Source organism: Dendrobates tinctorius, unplaced genomic scaffold, assembly GCF_039654945.1.
Source record: "Dendrobates tinctorius isolate UK_male_01 unplaced genomic scaffold, ASM3965494v1 ptg000004l, whole genome shotgun sequence".
In the NCBI taxonomy this organism is placed as follows: domain Eukaryota; kingdom Metazoa; phylum Chordata; class Amphibia; order Anura; family Dendrobatidae; genus Dendrobates; species Dendrobates tinctorius.
This window is the reverse complement of record NW_027361672.1, coordinates 12,613,989-12,631,468: the sequence shown is the minus strand read 5'-3', so window position 1 is coordinate 12,631,468 and position 17,480 is coordinate 12,613,989. Positions and strand designations below refer to the sequence as shown.

Sequence of the window (17,480 nt, the reverse complement as noted above, 5' to 3'; positions counted from 1 at the left end):
ACTCTGCCGAGTTTGAGACCGCTGCCCTAGACTGTCATATAAATGTACAATGAGAACAGTGACTAGTAAGATATGCAAGACTGGATTTATACGCAGTCTACAAAAATAGTTTAGAGTCACTCCTAGCAACTCACGCTGGTTTCACAGCGATAAAAACCCAAGAGAACTGCAGCTCTAATCAGACTGCTTCTTATGTATTACCCCTGGTCTTATTTGCAGCAGTTGTTAAGATATCCTAGGCTATGTATTTTACGTTAATATATATTTTTATTAAATGGGCAGAACATATTTTAAAAAAAAAAATTAAAAAGGACAGTGATAAGCAGATGAAACAGGTCTGACTTTTACAGTTCTATGACTAGTGTAGTCCTATATTTTATTTAATAAATGTTGACTTTACCCAAAGATGAATACTATAGCACAGCGCCACCACTGGCCCATTATCTAAAGCTACAGTGTATTTCTACACTAACCACATATAATGCATAGACATATGAACAAAAATACACTCTCTGACACACATCAATATACTGACTACTTAGGGGACAGTGTTATTTCCAGATTGCTTAGCTGCACAATTTGTGGATTTAGCCATGGTTCCCATTTTCCTGCTGTTATACCCATGTTTTATCCTACTGTGCGATGCTAAAAATCAGAGTAATACCACTGCCTCTACGGCCATTTCTCGGTAATCAAGCTCAGTGCAGCCATCATTAGCGGCAGCAGTGGCATTTTCCTGCCAGCTTCCATATGCCTTAGCAACATCTGCTATGTCTCTTCTGTTCTTATGTCTCGGAAACAGAGTAATCTCATGGTCTCTTCATGCTGAAGTTTATTTCTCCTACGCTCTAAGGAAAATGTTCCAATGGGTGATCAGCAAATATTGCTGTACTGTACTGTGTGTTGTCAGATTGTTGCTATCAGTATACATCAGTTCTGGAAAACCCGGATATTAGAAACCTTTAATAACCCAGTACCTTTTGCCGCCTTAGTGCTCCCTCTGCTTTGTTGTGGTCTTTTCTTGCAACCAGCTGCGGACTACTAGTACTATTTAGAGCTAGTTCTATTATTCTACCATTGTACAGTAAATCAAGAGAATATGTTATCAGATGAGATGACCATTTAGATTATCGATTAAAGAGGGTATGTCAATGGCTCAATAAAATCAAAGTAAATGCCTTGCAAAAACCCTGATCTCCCCCGATTCTGACGCTCTTTTCAGTCATGAGCTACATCACTTCACTGCAGAGATATTCACATTTGTTTTTTTTGGAGAGCAATATGTGACATCTCTGCTTTGAAGTCCAATTGGGCATCTCTTCACAGTCTTATCTGGGTTGTACAATTTCACCTGTCCATCCCAGATGCTGCCAATCACAGATCAGCAGCAGGTTTAGCAGTCGCAGACAATGCAAAGCTGTGATTCGCACTGCCTGGGAGAGATTGGTCAAAGTGCTTGCCCCCAGAGGACACTCTGAAGAAACGTTCAGTTTGACTGACACTGACGGCTTTTCAAGAAGGGCTGAATGATTTCCCTGATGAAATGTACAATTGGTGAAGAAAGGCTGAACCTGATGGACCTAGGTCTTTTTTCAACCTATATAACTACAGGTGCTTCTCACAAAGTTAGAATATTATTTATTTATATAGCACCATTAATTCCATGGTGCTGTACATGAGAAGGGGGGTTACATACAAAGTTATAGATATCGTTAACAGTAAATAAATTTACAATGACAGACTGGTGCAGAGGAGAGAGGACCCTGTCCTTGCGGACTTACATTCTACGGGATAGTGGGGAAGAGACAGGAGGTCGGGGGTGCAGCAGCTCTGGTGGTGATGGGGCGGCAGCTCGGGCGGTGGTGAGGCGGCAGAATGGTTATCGCAGACCGTAAGCTTTCCTAAAAAGATGGGTTTTCAGGTTCCGTTTAAAGGATCCAAGGGTGGTGGATAATCCGACGTGTTGAGGCATGGAATTCCAGTGGATGGGGGATATTCGGGAGAAGTCTTGGAGGCGGTTGTGTGAGAAACGAATAAGTGTGGAGGAGAGAAGGAGGTCTTGGGAGGATCGAAGATTACGTGAGGGAAGATATTGGGAGATTAGTTCAGAGATGAGGGAAGATATAGGGAGATTAGTTCAGAGATATAGGGAGGGGACAGGTTGTGGATGGTTTTGTAGGTCAGTGTTAGTAGTTTGAACTGGATTCGTTGGGTAGTCGGGAGCCAGTGGAGGAGAGACAGGGGAGTAGCGAGGAGAGAGGTGGATTAGTCGGGCAGCAGAGTTGAGGACAGACTGGAGTGGTGCAAGAGAGTAAGCAGGGAGACCACAGAGAAGAGTGTTGCAGTAGTCAAGGCAGGAGATGATGAGGGCATGTACAAGAGTTTTAGTAGATTGAGGACTGAGGAAGGGACGGATTCTGGAAGTATTTTTGAGTTGGAGGCGACAGGAGGTGTCAAGGGTTTGGACGTGTGGTTTGAAGGACAGGGCAGAGTTGAGAGTTACCGTATTTTTCGCTTTATAAGACGCACTTTTGTTCCCCCAAATTTTGGGGGAAAGTAGGGGGTGCGTCTTATAATCCGAATATACGGGGGAGGGGGTGTATATATATATATATATATATGTACTGCAGGGTCCAGGGGAGGTGGGGGCAGCTTTGGAGCGGTGCTGTGAGCTGGTAAAAGCTGCCGAAGGGAGCCTTTGATCTCCTGCTCCCGCTCATATAATATGCACTGCCGCTGTCCATCACCATGGTGCTGAAACCGCACCACGGTGACTGGCTGGGGGAGCGGTGCATATTATAGCTGCCTGCGCCCTCCTTTGATCGCACATGATCCCCTGTGTTAGATATCGCCCCCATGCTGCTGCCCATAGTAAAATAAAAAACTCTTTCCTTACCTCCTCCAGCGCTGATCTCCCGGTGTCTCTGCTGCTGCTGTCATCAGCACTCTGCTGTGCTGATCACATGACCGGCTCTGAGAACCAGGAAGTGGAGGAGGAGCTCAACCACACTGAGGGAGACACCAGGAGGGACAGCGCTGAGAAGGTAAGGAAAGAGTTTATTTTACTAAAAGCAGCAGCATGGAGGCGATATCTAACACAGGGTGATGTGTGCCAGCCACAGGGGGGCCAGTGTGCCAGCCACAGGGGGGCCAGTGTGCCAGCCACAGGGGGGCCAGTGTGCCAGCCACAGGGTGATGTGTGCCAGCCACAGGGGGCCAGTGTGCCAGCCACAGGGTGATGTGTGCCAGCCACAGGGGCCAGTGTGCCAGCCACAGGGTGATGTGTGCCAGCCACAGGGTGATGTGTGCCAGCCACAGGGTGATGTGTGCCAGCCACAGGGGGGCCAGTGTGCCAGCCACAGGGGGGCCAGTGTGCCAGCCACAGGGGGGCCAGTGTGCCAGCCACAGGGTGATGTGTGCCAGCCACAGGGGGGCCAGTGTGCCAGCCACAGGGGGGCCAGTGTGCCAGCCACAGGGGGGCCAGTGTGCCAGCCACTGGGGGCCGTGTGCCAGCCACAGGGTGATGTGTGCCAGCCACAGGGGGGCCAGTGTGCCAGCCACAGGGGGGCCAGTGTGCCAGCCACAGGGGGGCCAGTGTGCCAGCCACAGGGTGATGTGTGCCAGCCACAGGGGGCCAGTGTGCCAGCCACAGGGTGATGTGTGCCAGCCACAGGGTGATGTGTGCCAGCCACAGGGGCCAGTGTGCCAGCCACAGGGTGATGTGTGCCAGCCACAGGGGGCCCGTGTGCCAGCACAAGGGGGCTATATTCAATATAAGGTGGCCATATCCAGATTAAGGGGGCTAATTTTAGGGTGGGGGGGCTATGAGGGACATATACCCTATATGATTTGTTAGACGGACACTGGCATTATAAGACGGACCCCATTTATTAAAAAATTCTCTATTCCTTCACCACATTTGGGGGTGCGTCTTATAATCAGGTGCGTCTTATAAAGCGAAAAATACGGTACTCCGAGGCAGCGGATTTCAGGTTCGGGAGAGAGCGTGATGCCGTTTACCATAATAGATAGATCGGGTAGGGATGATACGCGAGATGGAGGAAAGATGATGATTTCAGTTTTGTCTACATTGAGTTTTAGGAAGCGAGAGGTGAAAAAAAAAAAAAAAAAAAAGATATGGCTGATGGACACTCCGGGATTCTGGACAGCAGAGAGGTGACATCTGGGCCAGAGAGGCAGATCTGAGTGTCGCCTGCATACAGGTGGTACTGAAAGCCATGGGACTTTATGCGTTGTCCTAGGCCAAGGGTATAGATGGAAAAAAGTAGGGGCCCCAGGACAGAGCCTTGGGGAACTCCCAACAGAGAGGGGGAATGAGGAGGTAGTGTGGTAGTGGGAAACGCTGAATGTGCGGTCAGAAAGGTATGAGGCAATCCAGGACAGGGCAAGGTCTTTGATGCCAAGGGAAGAGAGAATTTGTAGCAATAGGCAGTGGTCGACTGTGTTGAAGGCAGAGGACAGGTCGAGAAGGAGGAGGATGGAGAACTGTCTGTTAGCTTTGGCTGTGAATAAGTCATTAGTAATTTTGGTCAAGGTCAGTTTCAGTGGAGTGGTGGGGGCGGAAGCCAGATTGTAGGATGTCAAGGAGGGAGTTAGATGAGAGGTGGGAGGAAAGTTGAGCATGGACATGCTGTTCAAAAACTTTGAAAGCAAACAGGAGCAGTGATATAATCAAAAAGTTAATTTATTGCAGTTCTTCAATACAAAAAGTGAAACTCATTATATAATCATTACAAAGAGTGACCTATTTCAAGTGTTTATTTCTGTTAATGTTGATGATTATGGCTTACAGCCAATGAAAATCCAACAATCATTATCTCAGTAAATTAGAATATTTAACAAAAAACACATGCAAAGGCTTCCTAAGCATTTAAAAAGGTCCCTTAGTCTGTTTTAGTAGGCTCGACAATCATGAGGAAGACTGCTGACTTGACAGATGTCCAGAAGGCAGTCATTGACACACTCCACAAGGAGGGCAAGCCACAAAAGGTCATTGCTAAAGAAGCTGGCTGTTCACCGAGTGATGTATGCAAGCACCTAATGGAAAGTTGAGTGGAATGAAAAAGTGTGGCAAAAAAGGTGCACAAGCAACTGGGATAACGGCAGCCTTGAAAGGATTGTTAAGAAAAGGCCATTCAAAAATTTGGGGGAGATTCACAAGGAGTGGACTGCTGCTGGAGTCATTGCTTCAAGAGCAACCACACACAGAGGTATCCAGGACATGGGCTACAAGTGTCGCATTCCTTGTGTCAAGCCACTCATGACCAATAGACAATGCCAGAAGCAACTTACCTGGGCCAAAGAGATAAAGAACTGGACTGTTGCTCAGTGGTCCAAGGTGTTGTTTTCAAATTAAAGTTAATTTTGCATTTCATTTGGAAATCAGATTCCCAGAGTCTGGAGGAAGAGTGAGAGGCACACAATCCAAGCTACTTGAGAGCTAGTGTGAAGTTTCCACAATCAGTGATGGTTTGGGGAGCCATGTTATCTGCTGCTGTAGGTCCTCTGTGTTTTATTAAGACCAAAGTCAGCGCAGCCATCTTCCAGGAAATTTTAGAGCACTTCATGCTTCCCTCTGTCAACAAGCTTTTTGGAGATGAAAATTTCATTCTCCAGCAGGACTTGGCACCTGTCCACACTGCCAAAAGTACAAATACCTGGTTTAAAAACAACAGCACTCACTGTGCTTGACTGGCCAGCAAACTCACCCGACCTTAACCACATAGAGTATCTATGGGGCATTGTCAAGAGGAAGATGAGACACCAAACCCAACAATACAGATGAGCTGAAGGCTGCTATCAAAGAAACCTGGGCTTCTATAACACCTCAGCAGTGCCACAAGCTGATCGCCTCCATGCCACGCCGCATTGATGCAGTAACCAGGGCTGTGGAGTCGGTAGCCAAACCTGCGACGCCGACTCCTCAATTTCCCTTACACCGACTCTGACTCCGACTCCAACTCCAACATATATTGCTTATATTTAAGTGAAAAATTTATTGTAGTACAATGTGAACATCAGACATTTAATCATTTTTATGATACAATAATCAAGACATTTAGATAGAACATAATATATATTTATTGGAATACAACTTTAGAACACAAAAAACTAATACATTGTAAATATGTAATACACTATGTAATATCGATTATATATATATTATATAAAGCACAAGTGTGTGTATGTATGTATGTCCGGGATTGGCATCCGCACCGTCGCAGCTACAGCCACAAAATTTGGCACAGTCACACGTCTGGACCCCGAGAGTGTCCTAGGCTATGTTGTGAGGCAAAATTTTAACCCTGCAAGTTCCAATTCACCAAACAATTTTGCCCCTATCTACATAATGGGGGAAAAGTGTGTGTATCAAGCCCCGCCCCTCATTATGATGTCAATGGTTGCCATGGCGACGCTGATGTCATCATAGGTTGCAAGCCCCGCCGCTCATTATGATATCATAATGATTGACTATGGGATGGAGGATGTGTGATGGGTATATGGGCACTGGACTATGGGATGGAGGATATGTATGACGGGTATATGGGCACGGGACTATGGGATGGCGGATATGTATGATGGGTATATGGGCATGGGACTATGAGATGAAGGATGTGTGATGGGTATATGGACACTCGACTATGGGATGGCGAATATGTATGATGGGTATATGGGCATGGGACTATGGGATGGAGAATGTGTGATGGGTATATGGGCATGGGACTATGGGATGGAGGATATGTATGATGGGTATATGGGCATGGGACTATGAGATGAAGGATGTGTGATGGGTATATGGGCACTCGACTATGGGATGGCGAATATGTATGATGGGTATATGGGCATGGGACTATGGGATGGAGGATGTGTGATGGGTATATGGGCATGGGACTATGAGATGAAGGATGTGTGATGGGTATATGGGCACTCGACTATGGGATGGCGAATATGTATGATGGGTATATGGGCATGGGACTATGGGATGGAGAATGTGTGATGGGTATATGGGCATGGGACTATGGGATGGAGGATATGTATGATGGGTATATGGGCATGGGACTATGAGATGAAGGATGTGTGATGGGTATATGGGCACTCGACTATGGGATGGCGAATATGTATGATGGGTATATGGGCATGGGACTATGGGATGGAGGATGTGTGATGGGTATATGGGCATGGGACTATGGGATGGAGGATATGCATGATGGGTATATGGGCACGGGCCTATGGGATCGTGGATATGTATGATGGGTATATGGGCATGGGACTATGGGATGGAGGATAATTATAACTTGCAATAACTAACCACAGTTAGTTACTATGCCCGGGCAGCGCCGGGCTCTTCAGCTAATTATATATATATATATATATATATATATATATATATATATATATATATATATATATATATATATATATACACACACATATACATACATACATACATACATACACACACACACTAAATAACATTTGTGCAGTCTATGAATTTGTTGTAAGAAATAGAATTGCCTCCATCAGATCCTCCTTCATAATAGAGGACCTCAAATCTGACCTAATAATTTTAAGGCCAGAGAACAATCTCTCTACGCTAACTTGGGTTGGAGGCAAAGCCGTAACCACATAGGCAACATCTCTAACAATTTCCGGGTATAAATTAATTGCCTCATGGACAGTCAGTTTTGATGAACGGTTGAATTTTTCTATTTCTTTGAGAGCAAGTGAAACATTTTGCTGAAATATGGTCAATCTGCTTGCTATATGAGACAGAGTGAAATCTTTTTCCTTGCGGCAACGCTTTGCCTGCTCCATGTCATCCAAATACTTGTCAAAGTCAAACGCCTCATCTGATGAGGATGAAGATATGGCAGCAGTAGCACTGTCAGGACCCAAGTCCTCTTGCGCCTGGCAGTCCTCCTGTAGGCAACTCATCCTAACTGCTACCTCAAGTCAGAGCTTCTTTTCCTTTAGTAAGCTGTTGATCATGAAGCAGTATACGATGACTCGGGTCCATATAAACAGCTGCCAGAAAAATTCTATTTTCCAATAGCTGTGTCTCTCTCCATTTCATTGAAGCAGAAATGCCATCTGCGATTAAACCTCCTCTTTGGGACAGGCAAAATAGCAAGTCCTTCCACTCCCTTATGAAAATGCCAGGAGTTAAATCCTCAGCTTGTAATTTTTTAGTCACAGTAAATGGGCAATTAAGCAATTCCTTCAATTCAGCCACCTGAGTGCATTGACCTTCATTTAGGGTTACCTGAGGGTTTGTCATATCTATAAGAAATGGTTTTAGTTCAAGCAATCGCTCAGTCGTTAAATAAGTGCTGCCCCACAGAGTGGCTTGATCGACAATTGCCCCTTTCCCAGCACGTCTCTTCAAGATTGAATCAATTTTAGGGGTTCTGGCAGCAATAACCACTTTCCAATCAGATTTCCAGCATGTCCTTCTTGCAGACTATCTCTTATTGCCAGCTGCAGCGTGTGCACAACACAGCGCAGGTGATGAATATGAAAGTGTTTTGAAGCAGCTTCAACAAGATCATCTATTTCTAAAGTATAATTTTGCTGTTCTTCTGTTGTAATATCTGTTTGTTCCTCAGTTACATGAACAGCCCTGTGGCCTTCCATCTCATACTGAATCCTAAATTTTCTTCTAGCTGTTGTTCATTACTCTCATTCATCAGTTTAATTGTACTTATCATGTTTGAAGCATTGTCCGTTACAATAGCAAGAACCTGTTCTTGTGTGAATGTAGCCTTAGATCATGAATAGAACAGCCATTTATAGGACATTGCAAAACTTTCCCAAATTCCTATGAAAAAATATTCAGCACATTCTGCATTGAACTACTGTACCCAATTTATTATATACTAGCTGAAGAGCCCGGCGCTGCCCGGGCATAGTAACTAACTGTGGTTAGTTATAACAAATTATAATTATCCTCCCGTGCCCATATACCCATCATACATATCCACCATCCCATAGGCCCATGCCCATATACCCATCATACATATCCTCCATCCCATAGTCGAGTGCCCATATACCCATCACACATCCTCCATCCCATAGTCCCATGCCCATATACCCATCACACATCCTCCATCCCATAGTCCCATGCCCATATACCCATCACACATTCTCCATCCCATAGTCCCATGCCCATATACCCATCACACATTCTCCGTCCCATAGTCCCATGCCCATATACCCATCATACATATCCTCCATCCCATAGTCCAGTGCCCATATACCCATCACACATCCTCCATTCCATCATCCCGTGCCCATATACCCATCATACATATCCTCCATCCCATAGTCCAGTGCCCATATACCCATCACACATCCTCCATCCCATAGTCAACCATTATGACATCATAATGAGCGGCGGGGCTTGCTACCTATGATGACATCAGCGTTGCCATGGCAACCATTATGACATCATAATGAGGGGTGGGGCTTGACACACACACACTTTTTCCCCATTATGTAGATAGGGGCAAAATTGTTTGGTGAATTGGAACTCGCGGGGTTAAAATTTCGCCTCACAACATAGCTTAGGACACTCTCGGGGTCCAGTCGTGTGACTGTGCCAAATTTTGTGGCTGAAGCTGCGATGGTGCGGATGCCAATCCCGGACATACACACACACACACACACACACACACACACACTTGAGCTTTATATTTTAGATTTTAGGAGTCGGTCCATTTTATATCGACTCTGACACCACCAAAATGAGCACCGACTCAGACTCCACAGCCCTGGCAGTAACTGATGCAAAAGAAGCCCCGACCAAGTATTGAGTGCATTTACTGAACATACATTTCAGTAGGCCAACATTTTGGATTTTAAAATAATTTTTTAAGCTGGTGTTATAAAAGTATTCTAATTTACTGAGATAATGACTTTTGGGTTTTCATTGGCTGTAAGCCATAATCAACATTAACAGAAATAAACACTTGAAATAGATCACTCTGTCTGTAATGACTCTATATAATATGAGTTTCACTTTTTGTATTGAAGAACTGAAATAAATTTACTTTTTGATGATATTCTAATTGTGTGAGAAACATCTGTATGTAACTTTAAGCAAAGATTTCACATGTTACAGTGCAGAAAAAGCAAATGTGAATATCTCAGCAATAGAGTGACACAGCACAAAACAGAATAGACCAGCAGAATCAGGGGAGAACGGAGTTTTTTTCCAAGGTATTTGAGTCCAATTTCTTAAAAAGGTGACAAATCCCAATAAATTAAACATTTGGTTAATTGAAAGCGAAACCTTAATTTATCTAGAATCATAAGGAAAAAATAATCAAGATTGGCATTGTTCACGCCGGTTTTGAGGAGGGGGCATTTCGGCTTATTGTCTGGCCTGAGTTTTGGAAATGTATTACGCTTTTTCATTACCGTATATGCTCTCATTGTATATAAGTTGGATATCATAGCCAATATGTACCAGCCACTTCAGAGCCTATATCAACAGTACTGTACATCAGACTTGTACCCTTCACGAATACTTCCATCATCTCACAGAAGTTTATGAAGAATTCTCTTGTCAATCTGCATTAAACTTAGCCTCTTTGTCCCCAAGGATGAAGAAGTTGATGCATTTGTTGTGAGCCATCTTCTCAATGGCATGTGCGCCAAAGGAATTGCTGATCTGACAGCTTAATGAAGTGAATAAGCACATGAGCCTGGAGGCGATGCCACTGGCGCTATGATAGCTTCTCATGAATCAGGAAAGCTAAAAGGAGAGGCTGTGCATGATAACATTATATGGTCTTGGAGGCTCATGTAAGATCAGTTCCAAAGCAACTTGCTCAAAAAATTTAGTAAGTCATATTTCTGTTAGGTTTAGTTTTTCAAATGTCTGTAAGGCAAAATAATAAATGTACAAACCACTAGAATTAGGGGTTTGTCTTTTTCCCAGTAAACAAATTGCATTCAAATGTCTACCAAACCCTTGATTTTCTCAAGTCTATTTTATTTTTTTCAGTTGCATTTATGAGAATATACTTATTTGGAGAACAGATGCTGGCAGTGAGAGGGTCTGCTCAGGACCTGTGTCTCACTAACTCGAGCGATAAGCTTCTGTTGGATGAGATTGCCTGTTCAGTGGCTCCGTCAGGGCTTACATCCAAACCCACTGCAAAATGGGATTTGGCCGTGTGCGCCAGTGGGACCATAGACTATAATGATGCAGACAGAGTGTACGTATGCTCGGACGTCCCTCATTTTCAGGCGTGTATGCCTACTGGAGACGGACACCCAGATGTAGTCTGCTAAACCACTGACAAGTAAATTTATTTATTTAACTTTTAAGCATAAATGAAGACAAATCCCACAATAAACAGATTTGTGAAGGTTCATAATGCTCCATGCTGGACAAAATTATAAAAAATAATAAAAGTGTAGTTACTCTTCAAGGCCCCATACACATTAGACTATAGTTGGCTGAACCGGATGTCGTCGGCATTGGCAGCCGGTCTAATGTATATGGGGGCTTCACGACTTTACACCAACAAAATTACATTGTGGAAGAGAATGATTACACCATTGGAATATCCATACCGCACTCTTTCGTTCAGCCAATAGAACGCTGCCAGAGTTGAAGAGTGTGAATTTTGCCAGACAAACGACTGTTCAGAAGACATCTAATGTGCATGAGGGCATGTTCAATTGGAGTGTGATTAGTATCATAGCCCTGGATCATACCACCTATTGCACTGACATGGCAGAAAGCCTTGGCTATCTTGTTCAATGAGAGTATAAAGGTTGTGGTAACCAAAAAGTTCAAGCATGGTCTTTTCTGAAGTATTTTTTTCAATCTTCTAGCCTAGATGACACAAACATAATAAAAATTCCCATCTTGTTGCAGTCACATTAGATAAAGGTAGGAAGATGTTCACCAGCCATTACAGCAAACCTGTCATCATGATTTTGCTAAGTAACCTACAGGCATTGTCAGGCTGGCCCTGTTATACTGATTAAAATGATACCTGGGTTGAAGAAAAATTAAGTCATGGGACCTCTGCAGCCTAACGGTGCAGAATTTGCTTCCAGAGCTGCCACAATGGAGGGTGTGTTAGGCCCTGGAAGGTGTATATGCCTCAGTTTATTCTAAAAGAATCAAAACCTAAAATAACAGCTTTGGACAATCCCTTTAAATTACTTTTGATCTAGTAGAGCTTTTTAAGTCTTCATTTAAATGGATTAAGTGCCTTAACTGCAAAGAAAATCCTTGTACTTTATAGCTAAGTGAACGGAAAGTGTTAGATTTCACACCTTTTATTGCTTTTAGCAGCTATGCTTGCCTGGAGAGATTGTGACAACTGACAGCAGGACAGATGACAAGCTTCTGACTGTGAGATTAAAAGTATTTACAGAAAAAAAGCAAGTTTTTAATCTGTATGTCAATTTTCTGTAAATTACTGCTAAATCACAACTAATATTAACAAGACCTGGAAATCCGCACACCACATAATTTGTACTGGTGTGTAATTATTGGTTAGACATCGTAGAAGAAATCTATAACTCCAACAGAGTTCATCAATTAAATGTGTGTCTGCCTTCCCCCAGAACGAAGACCTCACAATTATCAGCAGAATGAAAGGGGCCGCCATGCTCACTAGAGTGCTATAGACTTTTGATGGACTACTGTACTGAATGAGTTGCATTACCTTGTTTTTGCTTGAACTCATTAGATCTTCACTCACCAAATAATAAGGTTTACCCTTAAAGATGGGTCACAAGCAATCTATTTCATTTCTATACTCGGAGAAGTTGATTTTGACCATCCGTATGGTTTCACTGCATTCCAATAATAAGCTGACCAGCCTCAATCTGTAGATTTTACGACCAATGGTAACTTACTTATTTTCCCTTTTAGTATCAGAATGCACATGTAGTAACTAAGTTTTTTTTTAAAGAAAACATCTAAAAAATTTAGTAAGTCATATTTCTGTTAGGTTTAGTTTTTCAAATGTCTGTAAGGCAAAATAATAAATGTACAAACCACTAGAATTAGGGGTTTGTCTTTTTCCCAGTAAACAAATTGCATTCAAGTGTCTACCAAACCCTTGATTTTCTCAAGTCTATTTTATTTTTTTCATCTAAACAAATACATTTTAAGTAAAATACAGATGCTTATGGAGCAAGATGAACAATTTTAAGAGGTCACAGTATAAAACCTATTTGTGAACACAGTAAGTGTATCCACTATTTTGACTTTCAAGATATCACAATGGAGTGTAATACATCTCAAAATGATAAAAGCTTGTATCAGGTCCCTGTACAACATTTTACATCAAAATTATTCATCTAGAATATCCACTTCCAAAACACTTTACAAGGCAATTGTTAATGCGGTCGGAGAAAGCATTAACACAGTATTGGAAAGACCACAGGATTTATCAACAAGGAGAACCTATTTTTCAATCTTATTCCTTAAAGCCTGATTTCTACTTTCCACGACACGTGAGGATCCTGCTTGAAAGATCTTTGGCAAGAACAATAGGGGAACAAGATTATGTGCAGTTGTGCAACGGTCTCAAGCAGCAAAACAGAAGGGTAATTGCAAGAAAATACAATTTATTCAAATCATCTGAGAAGTCTAATGATCAATTATGCCCGCCTTACTTATGTAACACAGGTTACTGACATTAGTTCCAGTGTCAAATTTCTCCCAATTGAACTTCAAAAGCATGTATGATATCATGAAATTGGAAGAGACCCTGCCCTGCATAATGCAAAAAGCTTCACAATGTAACTGGTCTGCGTGTGTTAGGCCAAGTGCACACTGTGTTTGACTATATAGGCCAGAAAATACTTTACAATTTTTATAAGTTTATCCTTTTAAGCTCCATCTAGCAGGTATGCGTCCGTATATGTTGATCAGTTTAAATAGGAAACATTCGCCAGTATAAAAAGAAAAAAAATCAACATTTTAATAAGAAAGTTTGAAAGAACAAACTGATCATCACTACTCCCAGAACAACAACAAAATATCCAGCACACAAGTCACAGGAGCATTGGAACCATTTACGGTGGTGCTACACTTCCATGAAAACACAATGCCAACAAAACTTCAATCAAAGAAAATGGTACTCACCAATGGTGTAACTTGGTTTTACTGTAAATCCTCCCCACTAGTAGCCCAGTATGCCCGGCATTCTTCCCTCCCCACTTACTTGCACTTTACACAATGTAATGGATGATTTACAAAAAAAAGGAACTCCATTGGTGAGCGCCACTTGCTTTTCATATTTTAATAAGCAATAGAAAACGTTTGCATAAAAACACATCTTCATAAAGTGGGAAAATGCACTGTCACTCACCATGCATGTGTCCAATTCCTCCAAACGCTCCATCTCAGAGAGTTCTTCAATAGTGGGGGCAGAACGCTTGACAGTCTCGATCTCCATAGATTCTTGATGAGAAAGTGGCTTCCCCCGCTTAGAGAGATGATCGGCCTGAAAGCAAAGTTACACTATTGAGGTAGTCACGCTGAGCATATCATACTGTAACAACCAGTTCTAATTCTGTTCATTTTCCTAAAGCATCAGATGATAAAAAAGCAAACTGAACAACAGATTTTAAGAACTTGGGTCCATCTGTCAGTAGGATTTCACACCCCAAACTATGTATATGAATATGTAGTTCTTTCAAAGACAAATCCAGCAATATCTTTAGATGGCCAATCCATTCTGTATTTGCTGGGAATTCATCATTTGCATCAATATTTAAATGAGGTTGTAGATGTGCAGCCTCTGTCAGTTCATCTCTATTCTCCGCCCAATATTAAATCCGCAGGAGGCAGAGCTGGGCGGTGAATAGAGCTGGAGTGACAGTGTTCAGCTCTACACGCTCCATTGGAATAGTAATTCAAATGCTTTTTTCCCCAGTAACTGAGGAAAAGAATAGCCATGTAAAGGTTTTGCTGGACACGTCTTTGAATGAGCTACATGCACATATAAATCATGTGGGAGGTGAAATTCCGCTGACACATTCTATATAGAGCTCTACAGGAAGACAAGTTGGACCCTTCCGTAGCATGAGAAAAGAAACTGCTGCAGCTTTTATAAACTGACTTCAAAAAGCCCCTGAAAACAGCAGTGGGGCAGAGTATAATCATGGGAAAGGTTTTGCAGCTGCCACAAGTTTGTTGCTGCAGTTTTTATACAGACAATTTAAATTACAGTAGCTCTAAATTGCTATTAAGAGTGGTCCATAGGTCGCAAAAAAATTGTTAAATTTTAGGGCAAGGAATAAATTTGCAATCACAAAAAAGCATCCACACTGAAATTAATCCCTGCTTACATCATTATGAGAGGTCTTCTCACTAGCTGATGAGAAAGTACTAATGAGGACAAGGCAGCTGAAATCACCGTCAAGCTGAATCAATTATGAGAGCAGACTGATGGCATAAAAAGGGGGCAGATTCTTGTAATCAAGGATTTCTAACTTGAAACAAAGAGGTTCAAATGCTATGAAGAAGGGTTCAGGGTGCGCAAGAATGTCTAGCAATTGCAAGAACTCAAAAAAGAGCATTCAGATAGTGGATCGATTTGAACAACAGTGCAGAGTTGCTCAGAATTGGTACCAGATATTTGTCAGTGCAATAGCACCCACAGTGAGGCAAATGCTTTTGAAGGCTGGCACGGTGTCAAAAGGCAACAAAGAAGCCACTTCTATCTCAAGAAAAACATCATGGACAGGCTGAAATTCTGCAGTCAGTACACGGATTGGACTGCAGAGGACTGGGGTGATATTTTTTGTCTAAGTCAGCTTGGAGAAGAAGAGATGAGCACTGCCAAGAGTCTTGTGTCATACCAACAGAAAACCAATGGGTGACGATTCATATTTGGGGTTGTTTTTAATCAAAGTGGGCTCACTCACAATTTTGTCTAAGAATATTTAGATACCATTCTTTATTTGTGGCAAAGAACATTTTTTCCCAATAATCCAGGAGCAATTTGATGATGGATAATGCTTTTTCCAGCATGAAGGAGCACCATGTCACAAGGCAAAAGTGATAACTAAGCGGCTTAGGCCTCTTTCACACTTCAGTTTTTTGCATCAGTCAAGATCCGCCAAAAGGACGGATGGCGGATCCGTTTCATTACGGATGACACCCGTCCGTTTTTTTGACGGATCCGAGGAATGAAGAATTTGAAAGGAATCGCGGCCGAGAAAGAGAGAGGGAAAGAGAGAGAGAGAGAGAGAGAGAGAGAATTTTTCTTTTTTTCTGTCCGCCACCCAGAAAGAAATTCGGGTTAAATGAGTGTCTGGAGGATCCGCCACAGTAAAAAATGTTGCAAGCTCCGTTCTGAAATCTTTAAGGATGGTAACGGACAGGAACTTTTGGCGGATCCGCAAAAAAAACGGATGCAACGGACGGCAATCCGTCACAATCCGCCAGTAATGGAAGTCTATGGGGAAAAAAACGGATCCTCAAAAAAAAATTGCGGATCCGTTTTTTTTCAAAACCTGGCGGATTGTGACTGATTGTGAAAAACGGAAGTGTGAAAGAGGCCTTAGCGAATAAAACATTGACATTTTGGGTCCATGGCCAGATAACTCCCCAGATGTCCATACCATATAGAACCTACTATTAATCCTCAAAAAGTGGGCAAACAAACAAAAACACGGAAATTATGATAAACTCAAAGCACTAACTAGGCAAGAATGGGTTGCCATAAGTCAGCATTTGGCCCACAAGCTGAAACTCAGCATGCCAGGGCGAATCACATAAGTCTTGAAAAACAAGGGTCAACATTGAAAATATTGAGTATTCACATAAACTTGACATATTTGTTAAAAATTTTTTTGAAAAACGTATGAAATACTTATAACTGTACTCCAGTAACCATAGAAACATCTGACTAAAAGATCTAAAAACAAACATTGAAGCAGAAAATTTAGCGAAAACCTGAATTTGTGACAGTGTCAAAAAACTTATACCTAACTGGAAGTTTCATCCACAACTTTTATTTTATTAAAAGGAACCGGTCAGCAGAATTTACCTGTTAACTAATTAAAGCACTGCATTAGTCAGAGAGCAAGAAAGCGAAAGAAAAACAGAAAGAAACAGAGAAAGAAAGAGAGCAAGGTTAGGTTCTCATATGTGGAGACCTAAACACCAGGACAGGTACAGAGAAGGACTATGTGTCACCTGATGGCAACTCATTTGTACAGGTAGATGAGTCTACAGCAACTTAGTACAGACAGCAAGACAGAATGACAGAACCATGAACAAAAGCGGCATTATACTGCTGAACCTGTGCTGAAGCCTTGGGCTGTATATACTGTGGGCTGTATATACTGAATGGGCGCTTTAGGGGGGACTCATTAGGTAGATCTACTCTAAACACTGACACAGGCAGCAGTGTGGTAGATTACACCATAAGAGACTTGGACCTAGGAAACATAAATGCCTTTATAGTCAC

General features: G+C 42.4%; 1 protein-coding gene across 2 annotated transcripts in view; it reads right to left on the bottom strand.

The window, feature by feature from the left end:
• CARMIL1 (capping protein regulator and myosin 1 linker 1) overlaps nucleotides 1-17,480 on the bottom strand; it is a 331,630-nt gene that overhangs the window by 55,648 nt on the left and 258,502 nt on the right. For both annotated transcript variants that reach the window (XM_073566150.1, XM_073566151.1), the window contains exon 29: nucleotides 14,370-14,504. In XM_073566150.1, the coding sequence (XP_073422251.1) occupies nucleotides 14,370-14,504 (135 nt within the window). The remainder of the gene's footprint in view (nucleotides 1-14,369; nucleotides 14,505-17,480) is intronic.